The sequence below is a fragment of the Bidens hawaiensis genome, unplaced genomic scaffold, assembly GCF_021521415.1.
Source record: "Bidens hawaiensis isolate Kalapana, Puna unplaced genomic scaffold, B.hawaiensis_p1.1 tig00008861_1, whole genome shotgun sequence".
Taxonomy (NCBI): Eukaryota; Viridiplantae; Streptophyta; class Magnoliopsida; order Asterales; family Asteraceae; genus Bidens; species Bidens hawaiensis.
Genome location: NW_027491640.1, coordinates 295,929 through 318,648, shown reverse-complemented (window position 1 = coordinate 318,648; position 22,720 = coordinate 295,929). Strand labels below are relative to the sequence as shown.

The window sequence follows — 22,720 nt, the reverse complement described above, 5'->3', positions numbered from 1 at the left end:
ACCCAACAAACTACAAAATTTAAAATTTAAAGAATTTAGGAATCAATAAGATAATATAAAATTTAAATAACAAAATCTATGAACTAAAACAATAATTATTGGTTTAATAATATACCTGTTTTTGTATTCTTCTATTTCAAATAAAAATTTGTTTATAAAGAAACGGCTAACATTAGATCCAAAAGAATTAAACACATACACTTTCTCTAACAAAAATGAAAATTATACAAGGAAACATTAGTTAAAGTTAGTGACATGTTAAAACTCAAGTAACTTCAAAACAGTAGACATAGTTACCTTTACCATCAGAACCGGTGTAATACTTAACACTACCAATTGCAGTACAGTAATGGCATGGCCTTCATCAAAATATTCAATTACATATTTAGAGAGCTCAGACGCATAATGATCCTATAGTGTGAGATATACACAATTTCCACTGAAATGAGAGAAGTGTTAAATACAATATAAAGTATAAATTATATTAACAAAAATATGTCTCCAAATGTTAGTGTAAATAGTAATACCTTAAATCACATATCTCCATTGTACGCTTGTTTTTGTCCTTGACGTTTGAAGCATTGCTCTTGAACACATGAACCACGTGACCAATAATATCTAAGACAAAGAAAATAAAATAAATTATTAATTAACAGATTTAATGGAAATCTAACGCTAAAATTATAAATCAATTTATTTGAATTAAAATTTATTTATACCAACAGTGGATTTCAAAGAAATATCTTTATTGATTAGTGATTCAAATGAAATCATCTTGAAATCAAACATGTGACCATCAAACTCTTGACATGATTTGACATGTGTGTTTGGTCCAAACACCAATTTGTTGAAACGGCCAATCACACGGTAGTTCAATCCATTTAGACCAATGCAAGGATTAACAATAGTCAGAGTAGAGCTTTCCTTCAAGAACCTTTTGAAATGAAAGATATCCTGTTTGTAAACGGTGGCTTGGATTCGATTCTCCCGTCATTAAGGAACAAAATATATATGAGAATTACAATTACAAGTCAATCAAAAATTAAGATATAAAAAATGTAGAATTTGTAACATATATACAGATTCATAAATAAATACTTCCATCTTCATCCATTAGCACCATCTCAATCAAAAAATCCCCGTTGACATTTTTGTTGTCTTTAACGCTCCAAAGTCTTAGAACTCTAACCTTAAGAGTTGATGGTGATGTTTTGAGTCGATTTCATTTAGCATGGTAAATTTTTGAGCTTCCATTGTCCTATGAATAAAATTAAAATATAAAACGTTAGACTAAATTATTTGAAACATAAAAACAATTATTAAAAGGATAGGAGCTTACATTGTTGCAGAATTTATAATTATGAAAAGTATGATAAAGGCTTCTGTGATTAGTTAGATATTATATAGTAGGGTGTAGAGAATATACATTTTGGTAAACGTATTATGTTTAGAAACTTTCTAAATAAAGTTTGAATATAATTTAAGAGGTTTATTGTAATGCTTTATTCCAAAAATAACCGATTGATTATATTCCAAATTTATATTTAGAATGTATTATTATACAATAAATATTTTATTTCAATATTTAAGTTTAATGAAAATCAGTTATTAATATAATTAAAGCGGTTTATTGTAAATGTTTTATTCCAAAAATAACGGATTGATTATATTCAAAATGTAAATTTAGAATGTATTATTATACAATAAATATTTTATTTCAATATTTAAGGTTAATGAAATCAGTTAATATATTAGAAGAATATATTGCTTAAATATAATAACAATAATAATAAAAATCATAAATTCTTTACTTAATTATCGTTATTATAGTCAATTTTAAACTTATTTGTTTCTTTTAAAATTGTGATTTAGAAAAGTGACTAAATTTATAATTCATAAAATATTATTAAAAATTTAGAAACTTTTTAATCAATATCATATATGTAACCAAATTAGAAGTTTCTGTTTTTTGTTTAAACTAAAAATTAATTGGCCGGAAAAATAAATTGAACAGAAATTAGCCGGAAATAAAAATATAAAGATTTTACAGAACAAAACTATTAGAACAGGTTAGCCGGAAAATTTAATAATTGGACAAAGAAAACAATAAAAAATTTAACTGATATATATCCAGAAATTGGTCAGATATAAACTTCTTAAAATTCAATAAACAAAACAATAAAAAATTGGCCGGAAAAATAAATTAAACGGAAATTAGCCGGAAATAAAAATATAAATATATACATAACAAAACTTCAGAACAGGTTAGCCGAAAAATTTAAGAATTGGACAAAGAAACAATAAAAAATTGAACTGAAATATATCCAGAAATTGGTCAGATATAAACTTCTTAACATTCCATAAACAAAAAAATAAAAAATTAACCGGAAAACTCAGTAAACATAAAATATTCGTTTATCTGATTGGCCGGAAAGATTCATCGGATGTTAAATAAACTAACTTTATTTGCAACAATAGATTGTTAATTACCTTGAATATATTCATCGAAGAATCTATTTGTTATAATCATCAATAAACATTATAGCATCGGTTTGGGTTCGGAATCGAACAAACGGTTTCTTCAATTCCAAAGATTCATCGGATGTTAAATAAACTAAGGTGGTGTTTTTTTTTCTTAAGAAGCTCTTCCTGGCCTCTTTTGTCTGCGCCGCGCATACCACGCGCAGACTTTGCCCTCTGCAGACTGTTTGTTTTTCCGAAGACGTTTCATTAAAAAACGTCTGCGCGCCCACTTCTTGGTATAGACATGGTCCAGCTACTTCTTGCCTCTTCTACACCTATTATCATCAACTTTTCTCATCTCCTCAAACTTAATCTCATCTCCTCCCCTTCCTCATCCTTCCCGACGAACCCTGCGGCACGGCTTCTGTCGGCGTGCCACCACAACTGCCACCGCCGCCTCATAAATCCGAGCAGCAGATTGTGTAGTACACGCTCGTGACGTCCGTTCTCTCCTCACGGTGACGTTGGTAGCCAGTTTAACTTCGAACAGGATCGGAGACGATTGGTGTTCGTCGGTCATGGTTATCGGATCCTGAAGATGATATAACTATGATAGTAGTATACAAGAATTTATTATTTGAGGGTCATTTGATGTGAAATTGAGATCAGTGAGAACGTTTCTCTCTAGATTTGTGTGTAAGAGAGAAATTTAAGGAAAATTGTTGAAATTGAGGGTTTTATGGGAAATTGGGGGGGGGGGGGGTTCTGTACGGGGGAACAAATACATCATTTTTTTGTCACTCACTGATATTATTATTATCATTATTATTATTATTATACAAGAGTAAACTAAACCTTTGTTTTGGAGCTTCGAAGTTTGGAGTTTGGAATGATTTTTCTCCTCTTCGTATAGTATTTTTGTTAATTGTTAATTTCATTAAATTTTTATTAGTTTGTAAAAGTTTAGATTTGATAAATATTGTTATTAGTTTCAATTTATTTAAATTTCAGTATATTTTAGCAGTTTGCAGACGTTAAAAAACAAACACTCTTCTTGTTGTAGACTGCAGAGGTTTGGTCCACCTCTTCTGCTACAGATGTTTGCAGATGTGGTCCGCAGACTGCAAACATTTTACCTTTGAAAAAACAAACATCACCTAACTGTATTTGCAACAATAGATTGTTAATTACCTTGTATATATTCATCAGAGAATCGATTTGTTATAATCATCAATAAACATTATAGTATCGGTTTGGGTTCAGAATCGAACAAACGGTTTCTTCAATTCTAAGGACTTTGATGTCTACAATCGGTTCGATTCCGAGCGGCGGAATTAGAGTTCATATTGTTTGTAAACAATGTAGAGGTTCGATGGTGGATCTGCACAACAGATGTAGGGTTCGTATATTCATCGGGAGGCTAGACAGAAAACAAGTGGTGGAACTGGTTGTGGATCTCAGCGGCGGAATTAGGGTACGTATAATCATCATGAGATTAGAGAGAAAATCAGTGGCGGAATTGATTATTGTTTATGAAAAATAAACCGAGTTTTTTTATTTTGGGTGTTTGGAGAACAGGACTGTAACATCCTACTTTTGATAAGATTAATAAAGGAAATTTCGTTTATTTAATAAAGTGTCGTGTATCGGTTTAGATAATAAACTAAAAGATGGTGGGCTTGGACTTTAGAAGGTGGAATAAGAAATGGAATAGGCCTTAGGTCCATGGGCTTAAGGGAGTATAAATATCCCTTAAACCCTAAACCTTTCCATTTTTATCCATCTCTACACCATAGCCTACACCATCAAAAACACACACAAACACTATCCTATAACCCGAGTCAAGATCCGAAGGCGAAAACCCGAGATTATTGGTGCTAGAACGTTGAAACGAACCAAGACAACATCAAGACTAGAACGTGTTCATAACCCGACTCGTTTAAGGTACGTTTATATTTAGAAATCGTTCATTTAGGTTCGGATTCATTTAGGAAGTCCTAGATCTGTATGAATGTGATGAAAACGAGTCCAACGAACTAATCCGTAGCACAATCCATTACAGTTTGATAGGCTAATTGTTAGTTTGAAAGACCCGTAATATATATACATAAATCGCACTAGGTAAACGCGAATGTTTTAATGATTAATGGGTTAGGGTTTGTAGGCGCTGTAATTCTGAATCCATTGATACCTAAATCGTGTTATTTGGTTAAGAAACGAAGGTTTAATTGCAGATCTATGATATGTTGACTATTGATGTTCTTGGCGATTTTGACTTTGACCCATGAGTCAAAGTCTTGATAAGATTTGTGTAATTCGTTAAGATAAGGTAATTTGTTAAGATAAGGTAACGAATTAATTAGCCCAATTCGTTCTGGAAAGATAACGAATCAGTTCACCCATTCGTGATGCCCAAATAACGAACTACACAACGAACCAAATCACGAATCAACTAACGAATCAGGTGATTCGTTACTCGCCAATTCGTTAGGAATAAGGTAACGAATCAGGGCTTGTTCAGATAACGAATTGGAATGACAAATCATATGATGATCAGATAACGAATCCGTTAACAAACTAGATTGTGAAAGTAACGAATTAGCCAATGAATTAGGCTTAATTCGTTATAGAGAATGAGTTAGCGAATTAGAAAATAATTTAAAATCCTAATGGAAAATGTGTTAAGACAGCTTAACCCTAGCCACGGGCTCTGCCCCGTAGACCCCGCTAGGGCCTGCCGCCCCTAGAACCCCGCTACCAGGGGCGCTGCCTCCGGACCCCCGTTCGTTGAGGGTAATAATTAAAATAGAAAGACGATATGGTAGTGATAGTAATTGATACGTGTAATTGTTATACAGTTAGTCGTGCACAGCTATGGAAAGGGATTACCATTAATGGTGAACGTAACCGTATTCAGGTGAGTTTCTAGCCCCACTTCCTTGTAATGTTTTCGGGGCTGTGTGCATACTCGATGTGATTTGTTAATACACTTACCTTAAGTGGTAAGTGTATGTCTTATATGATTTATGGATGAATGAATGTTTGACGATGCATGAACGATCTTCGAATATTGCATGCACCGTCAGTGGATAGTTTAAAGATATGATTGATATATATATATGAAATATAAATGATATGTACGTATGAAAGTCATAATTTGTATAGAAAGGTATGGAAGGTATGGTCAGAAAGGGAACGGACCCTAATAATACCCGCGAATGTAGGAAACGGACCCTAATAATATCCGCGAATGTAGCGAACGGACCCTAATAATATCCGCGAATGTAGGGAACAGACCCTAATAATATCTGCGAAGGTTATAGGACGAGGTATATGTATATATGTATGTATAAAAGGAAAGAATGAAAGTATGATTGTATGAATGTATGAAGAAAGTTAAGGAACTATGTATGTATATGTACCTTCGGGTGCGTATATAAGAATGTGTAGGGATGTATTGCATATTATATGATTAACTAGAACTCACTCAGCGTAGCTGACTTTTAGTATACACGCAGATGAGTAGAATGAGGCAGCTAGCTTGAGCGAGACACATGGCGGAAAAATAAGAGGCTGGCATCTGAAGACTCAAGATGTTTTATGATTAATGTTTTATAATTGAAAGACAAGGATGTTTGGTTAAGACAAGTTTATGAATTGTTTTGAATGTTTAATGAAAGTTTTATGTTCCGCGTAAAGTTTCAATTAACTCTTATTTGTAAAAACTGTGTTTATGAGTAAATCCAACGTCCAAAGTGAGGCACCGGGAACGAGGCCTTACAAGTACACGTGGCACAACATTAGAGCACCAGATAATGGAAACATGCTGACTAAATTGCACATGTGGACAGCCTAGAAGAAGGCCATGTGCCCACATTGTATTGCTTTAATTGTATTTAAAGATTTCCTTCTATGGGTGGTAAATTGTTAAATATATCAATAAAGGTAATGCTCTATCTATATTTAGGTTAAGTGGTAAGAACTACAATTGTATGAGAAGTCCTCTTCCCGAAATTGGTTCATAACCAAAATTCTTTCAATTATACATATATGATACTAAGAATGAAATTTCCAATATAAGGAGCGTTCTCGGGTATATATTTGCACATACCTTTTTTTATCAAGTTCAATTTTTTTGTGATACAAATCAATTTATATACACATAGTATAAATTCAAACATAAATGTAATATATTTTTTCATATACGCTATGTAATAATTTGTTTTACTCGTAACTTTATAATTTGAATCATCCCGTGTGTTATACGGGCTCTAAAGCCAATTATTTATATGTAACACATTTTATCAAGTTGTTTTATGGGGTCAAATTATTTAATAAAAGAGGGGGGAGGGGAGGCAAAAATGAGAATGATGAGAATGATTTATAGTAAAAAAAACTCTTCAAAAAATGTTCTATTTAAAAAAATCATAACTCAAAATTTAACAAAAAAACAAGAAAAGTAAAAACACAAAAATGTTTCCACTGACTTCCTCGTTAAAATAAAAAAAGACATAATGTTGAGAGAAAAGATCATTGTGTCTTTTTTTATCATCGTGTTTTGTGTTTATTTTCGTCATTAATTGTGTCTTTTTTCTTTGACACTGGCTTTTTTTTTCTTGATATTGTGTTATAAAACAACTTGATATTTGGCTTTTTTTTTCTTGATATTGTGTTATAAAACAACTTGATATTGTTTTACTCGTAACTTTATAATTTGAATCATCCCGTGTGTTATACGGGCTCTAAAGCCAATTATTTATATGTAACACATTTTATCAAGTTGTTTTGTGGGGTCAAATTATTTAATAAAAGAGGGGGGAGGGGAGGCAAAAATGAGAATGATGAGAATGATTTATAGTAAAAAAAACTCTTCAAAAAATGTTCTATTTAAAAAAATCATAACTCAAAATTTAACAAAAAAACAAGAAAAGTAAAAACACAAAAATGTTTCCACTGACTTCCTCGTTAAAATAAAAAAAGACATAATGTTGAGAGAAAAGATCATTGTGTCTTTTTTATCATCGTGTTTTGTGTTTATTTTCGTCATTAATTGTGTCTTTTTTCTTTGACACTGGCTTTTTTTTTCTTGATATTGTGTTATATTACTCAACATTGTGTTATATTTTGTTCGACAGTGTTCTATATTTTCCGATCTATTGTATCCTTTTTAGTTATAATTGTGTCTTTTGTTCATTTTCGTTATTGTGTCTTTAATCTCGGCATTATATATTTTTTTGTCGTTATTTTGGAACAAGAATGCGGAAGAAACATTTGAGTTTTTAAATTTTTTTCGCTTTTTTTTTATAAATTGAGTTATGATTTTTTTTATAATTTTTTTAAAATTTTTTGTTAAATAATTTTTTATATTGTCACAAATCTTTTTGATACTTATATTTTTGTCTTGCTTTGTATTTTAACATTTCCCATGTTCTATGTATGTTACGTTATACTTTGTAAAGATAAATCTGTATTAACTTGTTATGTTTATTGTTTACCTTACATTTTATTATAATTATACTCTGGTCCTTTTTTTATAATTGAATGCTTAGCCCCTAAATTTTAATAAGTTTTTTTTTTCATTATTTATACTTATACAATGTTATTACTTTTTACTTTCTATTTCTTTTTATACTTTATTTTATTATTTAGAAACGTGTATGTACACCTTTTATTTTAGTCGCAACCTCTTCAGTTCTTTATGGCTTGACTAGTCAAAGATCATAATTGGTTTAACGGGTAAGTTATTTTAAAGATTTTACGTCTCCAAAATAACACGAAGGTTTTATTACCGGTTCATAACATTTTACATACATATAAAATATAGGGAGGATCAAGAAAAAACTTAACTTAGAAAGAAAACTTAAAAAATCATAAATATTTATTTTTGATTAAAAATAAAAAAATATTTACAAATTTCCGATTTTTCTATTATTCTTATATTTTGTTACTCTTCACTATGCGTACTACTATGTATTTTTATGTTCATTAATGTTTAATTGCATACTAGTTGGGTGCCCGCACGATGCAGCGGGGCATGTACGCAAATAGGGGTGGCAATTTTGACCCATGGGTTGAATGGGTTGTATCAAAATGTATAAGATGGGTTAGAATGGGTCAAAATAAAAAAAGAAAATGATTGAAACGGGTCAAAACGGGTTGACATTTCTCGAGTTTTTTTTATTATTTTTTTTATAGGACGAGAAAAACGGAGAAACTTTTTGGTATCTTTACTTTTTAAATTTTTAATTTATATTTCGAGTTACAATTTTTTAATTATTATTTTTTTTTGAATATTTTGGTGAGGGGTTTCGAAATGGGTCAAAATGGTTTGAGATTTCAAAACCCATTTCAAAACCCCTCACCAAAAAATTAAAAAAAAATAATTAAAAAATTATAACTCGAAATATAAATCAAAAACTTAAAAAGTAAAAATACCAAAAAGTTTTCTCCGTTTTTCTCGTCCCATAAAAAAAATAAAAAAAACCCGAGAAATGTCAACCCGTTTTAACCCGTTTCAATCATTTTCTTTTTTTAGTTTGACCCATTCTGACTCATCTTATACATTTTGATACAACTCATTCAACCCAGGGTCAATATTGCCACCCCTATACGCAAACATGACATCGAACGCATAACCGTGTTACTGTTTCAGTAACAGCATGACTTCGCAACAGATACGCGTAACCCGACGATAATATGCTCGTAATGCGGCATTGGAAGCTCAATCGGTGTACAGTGTTAGTAAGCACGTCAAACGATTGTACGCGCGCAAATAGGTGTCGGTGCACACGTAACGCTACATTAAATGAGTCTTGACCCGCCACCCATTTCGCCTGATAATGTTATAACCCGAAATCTGTACTGATTTAACTCCTTTAGACCCGAACCCGTCACGGCCCAAACCAAATTAACCTTTTGTGTATCGACCCATTCCAACCTTAACCTTTTAGACCATGACCTGAACGGAAAACTTGCCCGACCCGTTTGCCGGTTCTTAATGGTAATCACGTAACACATTAAGTTTTTAAAATGAAAAACGTATAGCAATACCATACTAAAAAAAAGAGAATAAAATACTCGTTTTTATGGTATAATGTTTTTTAAATAATATTAACGTGTGAAAAAGTTATAAGCGTTTAAACGTCATGGGGGTAGTTGGTTTAAAATAGGGGTATATATGTAACTATTCTATAAATTAACAAAATATAATTATAGTTAAAGGACCAAATTTGTAATTATTATTGAATAAATTAACATCAACCGTATATCATTTTTGCTAAAAGACAAAATTGTCAAAAGACAAGATTGCCCTTAAAATGTCTTAATCATATGCTTTATGGTTTGTACTTAAAGCAACAAGTTTGGTACCTCTTAAAATTTAAGAGGTCTCTCACTCATGCTTTATATATAGTATAGATGTTCAATATTTGTGTATTGTATATGTGCAGTAATGTTTTATTATATGCAAAAAAGAAAACTAAAAAAATAAAAAAAGTCGATGTAGTACATATGTGCATTTATGTTGTATTACACATACGTACTAATGTGTATTTGATGTGTGTATTAGTCTTGTATTGCATATATACAATAGTATGTATCAAATATGTGCAATAATGTTGTAGTCTATGCAATACACCACTCTTTCATATATGTAATGCACGCTATTACACATGTGCACTAGACCAATAGGGTTACCGTCCGGGGGGGAGGGGTTGAACAATATCAACATATAAGAATAATGAAAAAAAACTACAAAAAAAAGGTTAAAAATAATTATTTAAGAGTTGTTAAGTTTTCTCTTTATAGTTAGTTTTTATTTGATCTCACCCAGATATATATTCGAACAGAATACGATGTTAAGATCGAACTGCAGCTAATTAGAATCAATACCGGTAAATATTAACCATCTAAGATTTAAGTGAGTTAAACGAGTTATAATGTAAGTATGTGTTTTCAACTCTCAATCCAACTCTTCATCTAAGTATCTCAAACATCCTTTTTTATTATTTTTTTCATTTTTATTGGAAAATCGGATTTATATAATTCCAACTATAAACTATTGACAAATAACAGTCTCAACTAACGATTTGACTGCTGTTTGTTCCATCTTCTAACAAATTTGTTTCTAACGAGTCGTGACTAATGGAATTGTAACTCCGTAGTCCACAGTTGCCGGAAACACTTCTTCTATTTATTTGATTTAAATACTCCTAACTTTCAACCGTAGACCAGGAACACTGCCAACTAAAGAAATTTTACCCACCACTCTCAACTTTTACCTTTTTTTTCTTCTGACACTCCCAAACTAACTAAACATTAACCATGTTAGTTTTCTTGCTGAAATGGACATTTTTACACATATGGCATGCTTACGTGGAAAATCCATTTTCTTAAAAAAATTCCTAGTTTCACCTTTTAACCACCGTTTTTAAAATATTATTTCTATGAAGATCTACACCTTCTCCACTACACTCAAAAATCAAATCCACACAAAAAATATTCAAATGATTTGTGACCTTGAAATGGAGACTAATCGAAAAATAACTTTATCTTCTTCACATTTGATCAATGTTGTAAAATTAGGTTTACAAGGGCGTGTACTACTCGAGTACTAGCTACAAGGTATGTCATCGGGGGAGTTTTTTAAGGCTTAAAGGGTCAAACTAGAACTATAGTGGTGGGGCACTCAAGTAAGTTCTAAACACTCTGAATGAAATGCATTTAAGTCCAACGTTCAACCTTGAAGCCTAAAATTTTAGTCTGTTTGCCTGTCTATAAAATCCTTTGATCAAGCACTAGGGGATTTGAGTCAAATTGGGGTGATCTGGGGAAAGCCAAATACGCTTTGAGAAGATATAGGAGACATAGCATGTCCATAAGTGATGTCCATCTAAGATTTATGCCTAACTGAACCTAATAAATATCACTGATGCAATGAAAATCATGTTAAGTCTGTTATATCTGCAATCAACCCGTTTTTTTATGTCATATTAACGTTGAACATGAATCCTTGTGAAAGTACCTTAATCAATAAGATTCCATGTTTGGATCTTTTCATAAAGGCAGCGATTTTATCAAAAACTGAAATTTGATCCCAAAATTTTGTTAAATTGCAAGAAGACTGGTGTTTTGTGTTATTCTTTTATCATTTTCTTATTTTTATTTATTTTATTCTGTTCCTTTTTGTCTTCATCTCGAAATTACTCTCCTCGAAACAAGTGTTAAAAATGGGGCTATTTCTGTTTTGGTTATAACTTTTTTTCGGCTTTGAGTTTATCAAGTTTGGTATACTGAATTGGTTTTGGGCTTAATCTTGTGACCTGGGGGGCCGTTTGGCTGGAACCATATGGGTTCTCGGCCCACTAGATTGGGAGTATAAAGGGCTTTGGACTCCCTTATTGTCATTATTTCAAATATGCATTCACTCTCATCTCCCTAGCCGAAAACCCTAATCTCCTGATATTCTAACCATGTCTGATTGTGTTTTAGTCTCCTTGTGTTCGATTACAAGTAAGAGATCTTTGGATGATTTGGCGTGATACTATTGTGATAACCTCAGTAGGATCGTTTGAGATAAAACGTCAATGATTGTTCAGATCCTTGTTCATTGATTCAAATAACGAACAAGTATTGTGTTGGTTGTTTGATTTGATTGAGACCATTGTGGTGATCTTAAGAGCTTGTTGCAGGTCCTTTTATCCATGGAGTTATCGGTTTAGTTGAAGAAGATAACCCATCCTTTAAGGCTGAATTCAGGGAGTCTCTTCCTTGATATGTTAACTGAAAACCACTTGGTCAAATCAAGAGTTCTCGGTTGACTTTCGTTAACCGAGATCTCTTATTATTGACCGATAACTCATTTTTCTCGGTAATTTTGGACAGAGAACTCATAGACTGACCGAAAGCTAGGGTTCTCAGAACTCCTCTCTTTGATCGAAATCTATTCGTGTGGTCAGAAAACAGCCTGTTGGACTAAAATCTATTATAAAATCACTATTATTTTTCATCTATGGTCCTTGTAATATTTTTTTTTGTCAAAACTGGTCCTAAATGTTTAAGAAATTAAGAATTGTTCCCTTAAGTTTATGATTGTTATTCAAGTTATGTAAACATTTTCTAACTTGACTCGTTTGTTGCAGTAATGGCTGATCAGGCTCCAATAAAGTTCGTCGATACTCACAATATTGTTAGACACTTGTTTGATCCTCCTTTGATACACATGGAGTTCAAGTCCATGATCGTTGGTCTCAACACTTGCAGGCTTTTTCATGCCTTACGAGAAACTCCTATTATATGCAAGAAGATGATCACAGAATTCTGGAACAATGTCTCAATCAATCAACAAGCAGGGGATGGGGCTATAACTATTAACTCCACAGTTCAGAAGAAGCTGGTCGTCATCTCGGAGGCTATTATACGTGAGGTCCTGTTATTTGGGGATCAACCTAATTACCCATTGGAATACTCGATAGATGCTATTACTGAAGTGTTAACAAGAATGGGTTACGAGGGATCTTATCCTCCCGCAATCAATAAACTTTTCCATCCTTACTGGAGATTTTTGATACACGCATTCTTTACTTGTGTGTCGGGACGAAAAGGAGGATCTGATGAGATTAGCCACATTCAAATTTCGGTCGAAGTTGCTCTGATCATGGATTGGAACTTCAATTATTCCAAGTTCGTTTTAGATGAGATGATGAGCAACCTGAAGGGAAAGAAAGAAATGTTTCTTATGTATCCTCGGTTCTTACAGATGATATTTGATTCCCATTACACTAATCTTGTTAAATCTGTTGAGACACTGGATATGAAGTTGATGGGACCCAATACCTTTGGATTGATGAAGCAGTCCAGGAAAGGCTCAAAGGTCGTCTATCAAGGCCTTCATGAGCTAGTTAAGTTTGGCCATTTTGCTGAAACGGAGACTGTACCAGTTAGAGCTCAGGTTGCTGAAGAGCATGTGGCGCCAGTTCGGAGGCGTACTACTAAACTTGAGATTATTTCAGATGATGAAGATGAGGAGACTCTCGTACAACATATGGAGTCTGAACACCGTGAAACAAAAACTGCTCCATCTGCTGAGCAATTAAAGGATTTTGAAAGCTTCAAAGAACTGCTGCAGTCGACTGCCTTGAAGCCTCCTCAAGCATTCACTGTGAATGAAGATGATGATACCCCTGAGGAACCAGCCGCCAATCTCATTCCACGTAAACGAAGGAAGAAAGATCTGAGACCTGGTGTGCTGGACACTGAAGCTATAACAACAACAGAAAGCCAACAACAATGTGAGTCGGAAGTTCCTAAGACTCATGTTAACCCAAATCCACCCACTACTAAGCCTCAAACTCAAGAACAAATCTTTGACGACATTGCTCGTGAGTTTGATTTTGAGGCTGACATCCAACATACTGATGCACCATCTGGATCATCTAACCCAATTAGTTAGGGTCAGTCAAGCTCTAGTGCCTCCGAGAAGCTTGCTCAGATTCTCGCCATGCAAGACACTTATTTGCAGAACAAAGGCAAGGGGGTTGTACTTGAAGATGCTCCTGTAGATGTACAAGCTTTGCAACGTCGAGTTTTTGAACTCGAACAAGATTTGGTTGTAAAGGACATACACATTCAAGAACTCGAAGCTAGCAACTATGACAAAGATTCTAAGATCAAAGAGCTTCATTCCAACATGGGAGGCTTAACTGCTATGTACCTATACCTCGAACAGAAACTTAATCAGAAATTTGGAGACGAATTCAAGGGCAGTGAAGAACCCGTTAAGAAGACAACTACTGCTGAACAGGGTGGGAGCTCCAGTGCACAAACCTCTGCACATGATGACGTTGCTGAGTCACTGGAGCACTATCTTTCAATTCAACCCAAAACTGCTGAACAGTCGGAACGTCTTCAAAAGAAGCTTCTTATTATGAAGAACTCCAATCAGAATGTTGAATCGTCCGATCATCTAGATAAGTTCATTGTCACATTTGAAAAGGGTTTTTCTGAAAGGTACGGTGATCGTTCTAGAGTCATGTCATGGGGGTTTGATGCTGAAAAGAATATGTGGTGGGTAAAACGAAGGTTTGGGACTACCGAATACTACAAGAAAATGAAGGATTTTGGATCCTGGACTAAGGTAGATCTCAACGACCTCATCAACACTCCATTCCACAACCCAACTCACGATAAGCGAGCCACTGATTTCTGGAATTTCCTGAGACGACAAGTCGATAATGGGTTTCCAAACATGAAGACTGCTGATTCATTTCTAAAGAAGGTTAAGGGGGTTAGGGATCCAAGGACAGGAAAGACCATGGTAAAATTTATGTGGCCAACAACAAATAAGGCTACTCATATTCCTGTGCCTAATGCCATTCCAGATGGTACCCTGGATAATATGAGATTCTGGATGTTTGACAGTGCAACAGCTACTGTTTTCATACATCTACAGAAGGGGAAGGGCCAATTTCGGTTCATCGATCCAAGAGATCTGCTCAAGTTTGGAGAACGAGATATCAAGACCCTCAGCACTTTTCAAATCATTGTTGATCCAATTTTTGAAACGGCTGCAAAGGAATACACCAGTATGGATGCTTCCATTATCAGGACTGGATTTTGGGCAGATGGTTTAAAGGATGCTGATATCGACATTATGGAACACGATTAAGATGAAGCTACAAACCAGGGGGAGATTGTTGGGTCCATATTTGGTGGTTTGTACTTAGTTCTCTATGTTTGTTGGATTTCGTGTTAGGCTATGTATGTAAACTGAGATCCTTTACTGATCTCGGTGGGCTTTGGGCTTTATGTTGGGCTAGGTTGTTATGGTTTCCCTATATATATATAAATATATATATATATAGATGTTGTGTATAGGGTTTTTGGGTTGGCAGTTCACATTGTTATTGTGTTGAACGATTATTGTGTAATCAAGTGCTTAAGCACTTGACGTTAATATTACGTGTGTTTTGAAGCATCCTACTGTGTTCTTTACGTATTTACTTGTTTATCTTGAATCACCTTACGATTTATTCCGCAATATCGTTGAGGTGTGTTGATATCATATTGAAAGATCCATCTACGGGACTTACAAAGTATATACGTCGTATATGTATAGCAGCGTATAAGTAAGAAACGTGTAAGTAGCCAAAGCATAAGGTTGGACAGCGTGTATGCATCTGAAACGTATAAGTGTGAGCCATGTATATGTATGCATGACGTATATGTATATACGTATATGTATAACTTATATGCCGGATATCACTTATACGTTGGGATAGACTTATACGCTAAAGACGACTTATACGTGGAGAAGACTTATGCGCCGTTGCAGCTTATACGCCCATAATCGACTTATACGCTAGAATTAATGATTTTATGAATAAGCGAGCGATAAACAACGTATACGTACGTAAATGATAGACACAAACTTGTATGGAATATGAAATAATTAATAATGAAAGGGCGTTTAAAATGAAGATTTGAATTGATTAATAATTGAACTTCGGTTTTCTGATGAGATTTTTAGTAAAGACTTATTAATGAAAATAAAATTTTTCCAAGCTGACCTGACAGCTTAACCCCAGCTAAGGGCTCTGCCCCTTGGACCCCGCTAGGGCTGCCGCCCCTAAAACCCCGCTACCAGGGGTTACAATAACCTAGAATTATTTTATTGATACTATGATTAATACACAGTTAGCCGTGCACAGCTCAAGAAGGGCATAACAGTAAATTCAGAGAGGAACCGTTTACAAGTGAGTTTCTAGCCCCATTTCCTTGTTATGTTTTCGGGGCTGTGTGCATACTCGATGCGAATAGTTAATACACTTACCTTAAGTGGTAAGTGTATGCCATATATGATATGTGTGATAGTTATCGGAGTTATGAATGAATGTTTGTCGGTACGTGAACGATCTTCGGATATTGCACGTGTCGCCAATGGATGTAAGTGTTAGAATATGTAATTGTGCATAAAGTATGTATGAATGATAAAACATGATATGTATGGAATCGTATGAATGATAGTATGGAGGTATGGTTGTACGAATGTAGGGAACAGACCCTAATAATATCTGCGAATGTAAGGAACAGACTCTAATAATATCAGCGAATGAAGGGAACAAGCCCTAATAATATCTACCAATGGAGGGAACAGACCCTAATAATATCTGCGAATGTAGGAAACATACCCTAATAATATCCGCGAATGGAGGGAACCGACCCTAATAATATCGGCGAATGTAGGGAACATACCCTAATAATATCAGCGAATGTTATAGGGAAAAATACTCTTATAATATATATGAATGTATGTACGAAAGAATGAATGAAAGTATGAAAGTATGTAAGAAAGGTAACAAGGTAAGTATGTTATATGTATCTTCGCATACGTATATGTGTAAGTATGTGAATGCATTGTATGTTGTCTGATTAACTAGAACTCACTCAGCGTAGCTGACTTTTAGTATGCACGCAGGTAAATAGACTATGACAGCTAGATTGAGGGAGACACATGACAGAAATTGAAGAGGCTGACATCTAAAGATCTGTCATGATGTTTAAATAATATATTTTAAGTTATGTTTTAAAGACAAGCTATGAATGTTTTGTAATGAATGTTTGAATTTTTATTTATTCCGCGAAAGTTTAATTTAACTCTGATATTTAGTATTTAGAACTGTGTTTATGAGTAAATCTAACGCCAATATAGGATACCGAGGCCAGGGCCTTACAAAAATAAAGCAAAATTGTTCATAGCTCTCAACATGATAATTTAAGGATTATCTTTTCATTTCTGTCTCATTGGTCTCCCACATAAATTAATGGTTAATGATGATTAAAAGCTTCATCATCTATTTTAACCAATCTAATCACCCTCAGAAACAATCTTCTAGTGGAAAGTACAAGCTCTACGTTAGAATGTATCAAAATATGTATATCTTACAATAATAAACAAATACTGCAAATTTTAATAAAAATTAAATGATATCTTGTGTACTGATTAATTTAGGAACATTTTAACGAGGCTATCATAACAGATTCACATCCAAAACAAGTACGGATAAAAAAAATGATTTAGAAGCATAAAATTACAACAAACAAAAAAAAATTGGTTGTGTAGATTCTTACCATGACGTTAAAATGAAAAACAAAATTCTGTCAACAAAGTTGTTCTAGTATAGTGGTAAGTATTCCCGCCTGTCATGTGGGTGACCCGGGTTCGATCCCCGGCAATGGCGAACGAATATTTTTTCTTTGTCTATCTTTAGTTTCAACGCTTACCAAATTTTAATCAGATCAAGTTCTAGAATCCAGATAAACAGCATGGAAAAGGCAGTTCCAGAAATAATCATTATTATACTATACTAAGAGCATTTCCAATGCACATGTTTACTTCGTGTTTAGGTCTAGGTGGAGCTTATGTGGATGAAAGAGAAGAGAGATAAAAATCTGACATTTAGTTTTTATGTTTGCTTCATGTTTATATCTAGGTGAATCTTATGTGGATGAAAGAGAGAGAAATAGAAGAGAGATAAAATCTGACATTTAGTTTTTTAAACACAAGTGAACAAAACTTGTGAGAGATGATTAGGAGAGACAAGAGAGAAAAGGAAGAGAGAGGAGAGAAGAGAGATAAAATCTGACATTTAGTTTTTTAAACATAAGTGAACAAAACTTGTGAGAAATGATTAGGAGAGAGAAGAGAGAAAAGAAAGAGAGAGGAGAAAGAATAGTCTGACTAGACTTATTCACTCTATTTATGTATTGTGGATACTCTAAGGTGATGTTTGGGATTCTTTATTAAGCAAACTCAAACACCTTTTAGTTCTCCTGAGGAAGAATACCTTGACTGGAGCTGCATATGGCCAGCCTATAGGTTTGACATACCCTCACCTTTTAAGTTTCAATTTCAATTCAGTTACATAAAAGTGAGTTTATTTGGGTTACTATTTGATCCCCAGTGGGTAAAAGATATAAAAGAACATAGTCATATGATACATATTGTTAAACGGGTTGAAGAAGTTGACATTTGAAAATGGCCAAAAACGTGTTTGTATATTCTTAAAACATTCTACATCGTTTAATTCGTTTACCAACAGTCACACAAATACATGTTTTTACAATATAGCTTCTGTAATCATATCTAATATATTAACCATTTATATAATTCAAAGCGTTGCTAGGCCCCAGTCTAACATCAGCGTTCTCGACCAAGTCATGTTGGGTTCATAATTCACTACCAGTCTACCATTAGTAAGTGATCCTGCATTACCTGTGACTTCCAACCTTTGCAAGGTACTTCAATTGGTTAGGTTGGCATTTGGTCTATAAGACCTCGATACGGACTTTTTGGTCAAAATGACTCACAATCCGAACGTCACTTCGTTAACATTATTATTACAACCTACCAAGTATTGACGACCCATTTATAGCCCTTTAACCCGTGTTATCACCGTTTAGATAAACACGCTACACAAGTCACGCCTGTGTTAGGATTAAGATTTTTGCATTAACAAATACAAAGCTGGTATTAAGGTTAATATATATAAAGTAACGCAATAAAAAGAATCGACATTATTTAGATTTTGTTAAGCATTACTAAATTAATTGAAACAAGGCAATTAAAAGCCCACATAAACATAATAACAAAGAAAGAAAAACACAGATTCATGTTCTTCATTCATTAGAATCCATTAACAACCAACGCTAAAAGAAATCAATCTCTAAGTAACTACCCGAAGGTTTCACATCCACTCCCACCTTCTCCACCGGTCTCGGTACATCTGGCGGAGCAGCACAGCGGATCAGTGCCCAATTCACGCTCTGGAAAAACGGGTGTTGTTTAATCTCGGTCGCCCCTCGTTTATAAGCCAACCGGTGTTGTGGTTCTTTCACAAGCAAACCCCTTATTAAATCCCGAGCTGCAAAACTAACGTACGGTGAATCAGGAAACCTCAATGGTTGCCCGACAACATTAAACAACGTGGCCCGGTTCCCATTTCCCTTAAACGGTGTTTTCCCGAACAAAAGCTCGTAAAGAAATATCCCAAAGGTCCACCAGTCAACTGCGCTCCCGTGACCCTCCCCTTTAATAATCTCGGGGGCTAAATACTCGTGGGTACCTACAAACGACATTGACCGCGCGCTCGTTGGCTCCGCGATGAGTTCGGGAAGGGGGGAGACTTGATTTGGGATTTCAGTTTTGGGTTTCGGTGTGGGTTTTGGTTTTTTGTCTTTTTTGGGTTTGGATATGAATCGGGGGACAAAGCACGAGGGTTGGATGCATGCGGGTTGAACCACGCATGATGGTTCGATGCAGTACCCGGAGCTCTTTGGGTCCACGGTCGGGTTGGTGGATCTAACGAGCTTTGGGTTAACAACGCATCTTAATGAGAGGTCGAAATCCGAAAGCATTATGTGACCGTCTTCTCGCACCAAAACATTCTCGGGTTTAAGGTCTCGATAAATGATACCAAGCATGTGTAGATATTCCATGGCGAGGAGAACTTCGGCTACGTAGAACCTATAATTTGGGTCATAGCCGTAATAAGTTATACAAAGAGCATTAAGCAAGCAATGCGTGTGAATTAAACGCAATGGTTTCGGCCCGTTTACTTATGAATGGGCGTGCATGAAACCGAAAAATCGAAACATAACCAAAAACACCGAAATAACTGAACCTAAAGAAAATTGACAAGATGGTTTTATGTTATCGTAAAAACTGATTTTTAAGTATTGCGTGTAATTAAAACCTAAAAGAACGAATTGTAACCAAAACCAAAAAAATGATGGTTTGGTTTTATGTTTTCGTAAAAACCAACTTTTTGATTCGTTTTCAGTTTTACATGTAATCAAAACTGAAAAAAAAAACAAATGAATCAAATTTATGGATTTTCATTTTTTTTTTATTTTAAATATTATGTAATATATAAAATTTTAATACAAAGATTTAGCCTCAAATTAAAAATTTTGAGCCCAAATGGGAAAACCAAACCCAAACCAAAAAAAACCAGATAAAACAACGGTTTTCAAAAGTTCAAAAACCAAAGTTTCGATTTTTGGTTCGGTTTGATCCCAAGACTGACCAAGCCGACCAATACCCACACCCATGAATTATTTATATAACAATTTAACAGAAGGTGTTTTGGGTCAACCCAACAAGACCTATTCTAATTCGTACAAAAACGATACGTTTGGCCCAAACCCGTTTGATCTCTTTCCGACAACACGTTACACGCCCTCCTAAAGCAAATGTAAAAAAAAAAATCTAACCTTGCTGCATGCTCGGAAAAATACTTCCCGGGTTGTTTCTGTCTAAGTGCGTGCAAATCACCACCTGGGCAATACTCCATAACCAAACACGACAACTTCTCGGTATCAAAGTGCGTATACAAAGTCGGAAGAAACGGGTGGTCCAACGACTGCAAAATCTCCCGTTCTGTTTGCGCCCTTAACAGCTTATTCCGACTCGCCAAAGCCGCCTTATCCATAACCTTCATAGCAAAAAAATTCTGTGTCCCGATCAATTCAGACAAATAAACACTCCCGATATCCCCGCACCCCAACTGCTTCAAATGCCTAAAATGCTTCATTTCCAGCACACCGGTGTCGGTCATTGCCCTAACCACTTGAATCGCCTCCCACCGCCTGTCGTTTTGTTTATGCGGTTTGTACATGCTCGTGAAACTACCCAAACTACCCTCCTCACTCACATCACTTCCCGTACTCTCCCGATACCCGCTCGTCTTATTGCTTTCTACATGACCGTTATCGATCGATTTCCCGACACTACTTTCGTTTTCACTTATTTCTGTGTTGGTGAAACTTTGTTTCGCTTCAGTGAAATTCGCGATGGAGTATAAACTACTTTGTGGGCTGGGGCAAAAGCGCGGTTCAGGTTCAGGCTCAGGCTCGTCGGGTTTGATCCCCGCTGCTTTGGCTTCCAAGGCTTGGATTTGTTTGTGAAAGTACTCCTTGGCGGTTTGATCAAGAATAGCATTGTGTCTCAAAGTGTTTGATTTATGTTTGGAAGAAGTAGCCGAATCGGGTTTTGGGTGGCGGGTTTTAGTTTGATTACTATATCCTACTGATAAAGAACTGACTCCATCGACAAGTGAATCCATTGGAATCAATCTGCAGACAGTAGTAATAGGATCTAAAATTCAACAGTTGTGGGTAATTAAATTGAATCTGTTTGGCATTAGGGTTCATGGTATCATAAATTGGGGAAAACATACCTGATTAAGGATTCATAACTGGAGATTACAGATCCGATCGAAGGATATTAATATTAATATTATTTGTATAAGAAGGAATCTGCGAATGTGCTGTGCTACCCTTGTTTCTCTCTCCAGAAGCAAGTAAGCAAGCAAGCGGGAGAACAAGGTACAATGAAGCCGTCGTCTTATTTATATTTAGGAAGTACTCACCCTGTCTATCCTTAAACACTCCCCCGTCTTCTTTTCTTTTCTTTTCGAGGTCTTTTTCAACGTCTGAGCTGCGCGGTCTTCCCAATTACCTTACGGGTGTTTTTATTTTATAATAATGAGTTGTTAAAAATATATAAATTAGGTTATTTTATATTTTAAATTTTGATGCAAGATTTTCTTTTTCTTTTATATTGTTTTAGTACAAATTGAGTTTTTTTATTCATCTCGTGGTTTTGTTTACAAACGTGACTATATAATTTGTATTATCTATAGAAATGTGTATATGTACTGTGGCGGAGTCTCACATCGGTCGAAAACCATAAAAACAATAAAAGCGAATATTGATGTTGGTCCTGGCAATACCGACATTGGTACTTGTGTTATACATGATATTTTCACTTCCTATTAAAGCGGAATTACAAGGAGTGACAGATAAGGTTTCAAAACATTGTTTAACGAGAATATATACTAGAGATGTCACTTCTCATTATAACTTAAAGTTATCGCATAGTGTCCGGCTTTACAGTGTCATGTTTTTAAAATAGTTAAACTAAAAAAATGGTGAGTTCACATGTTTAATGACGTCAAATATTAAACGATTTTCACACGAATAATGATGTAATAAAATAAGTGCATAACTAAACCTTGACTACGTAAGTTACGCCCCTATCCATACGTGCTATTAGATTATATGCATTCACTTGAACACACATAGTCATGGTTGGAATGACCAAACGTAAAAGAGGTTGTCAAGCTAAATAGTACTACGCAAGTATGCGTACGATCAAACGACTATATAAATAATTTAAATGGTTATGTTAGGGACTTTA

The 22,720-nt window shown here is 34.6% G+C and overlaps 1 protein-coding gene across 1 annotated transcript; it reads right to left on the bottom strand.

Annotated features, from left to right (window-relative positions):
• Positions 1 to 19,073: 19,073 nt before the first annotated feature.
• Positions 19,074 to 21,812, bottom strand: LOC143530221 (serine/threonine-protein kinase D6PKL1-like). The gene is made up of 3 exons (XM_077025824.1): positions 21,699 to 21,812; positions 20,734 to 21,594; positions 19,074 to 19,984 (listed from the first exon to the last, which is right to left on the bottom strand). Exons 2-3 carry the CDS (start codon positions 21,582 to 21,584, stop codon positions 19,168 to 19,170), a joined length of 1,668 nt encoding a protein of 555 aa, XP_076881939.1. The 5' UTR covers positions 21,585 to 21,594; positions 21,699 to 21,812; the 3' UTR covers positions 19,074 to 19,167.
• Positions 21,813 to 22,720: the final 908 nt, after the last annotated feature.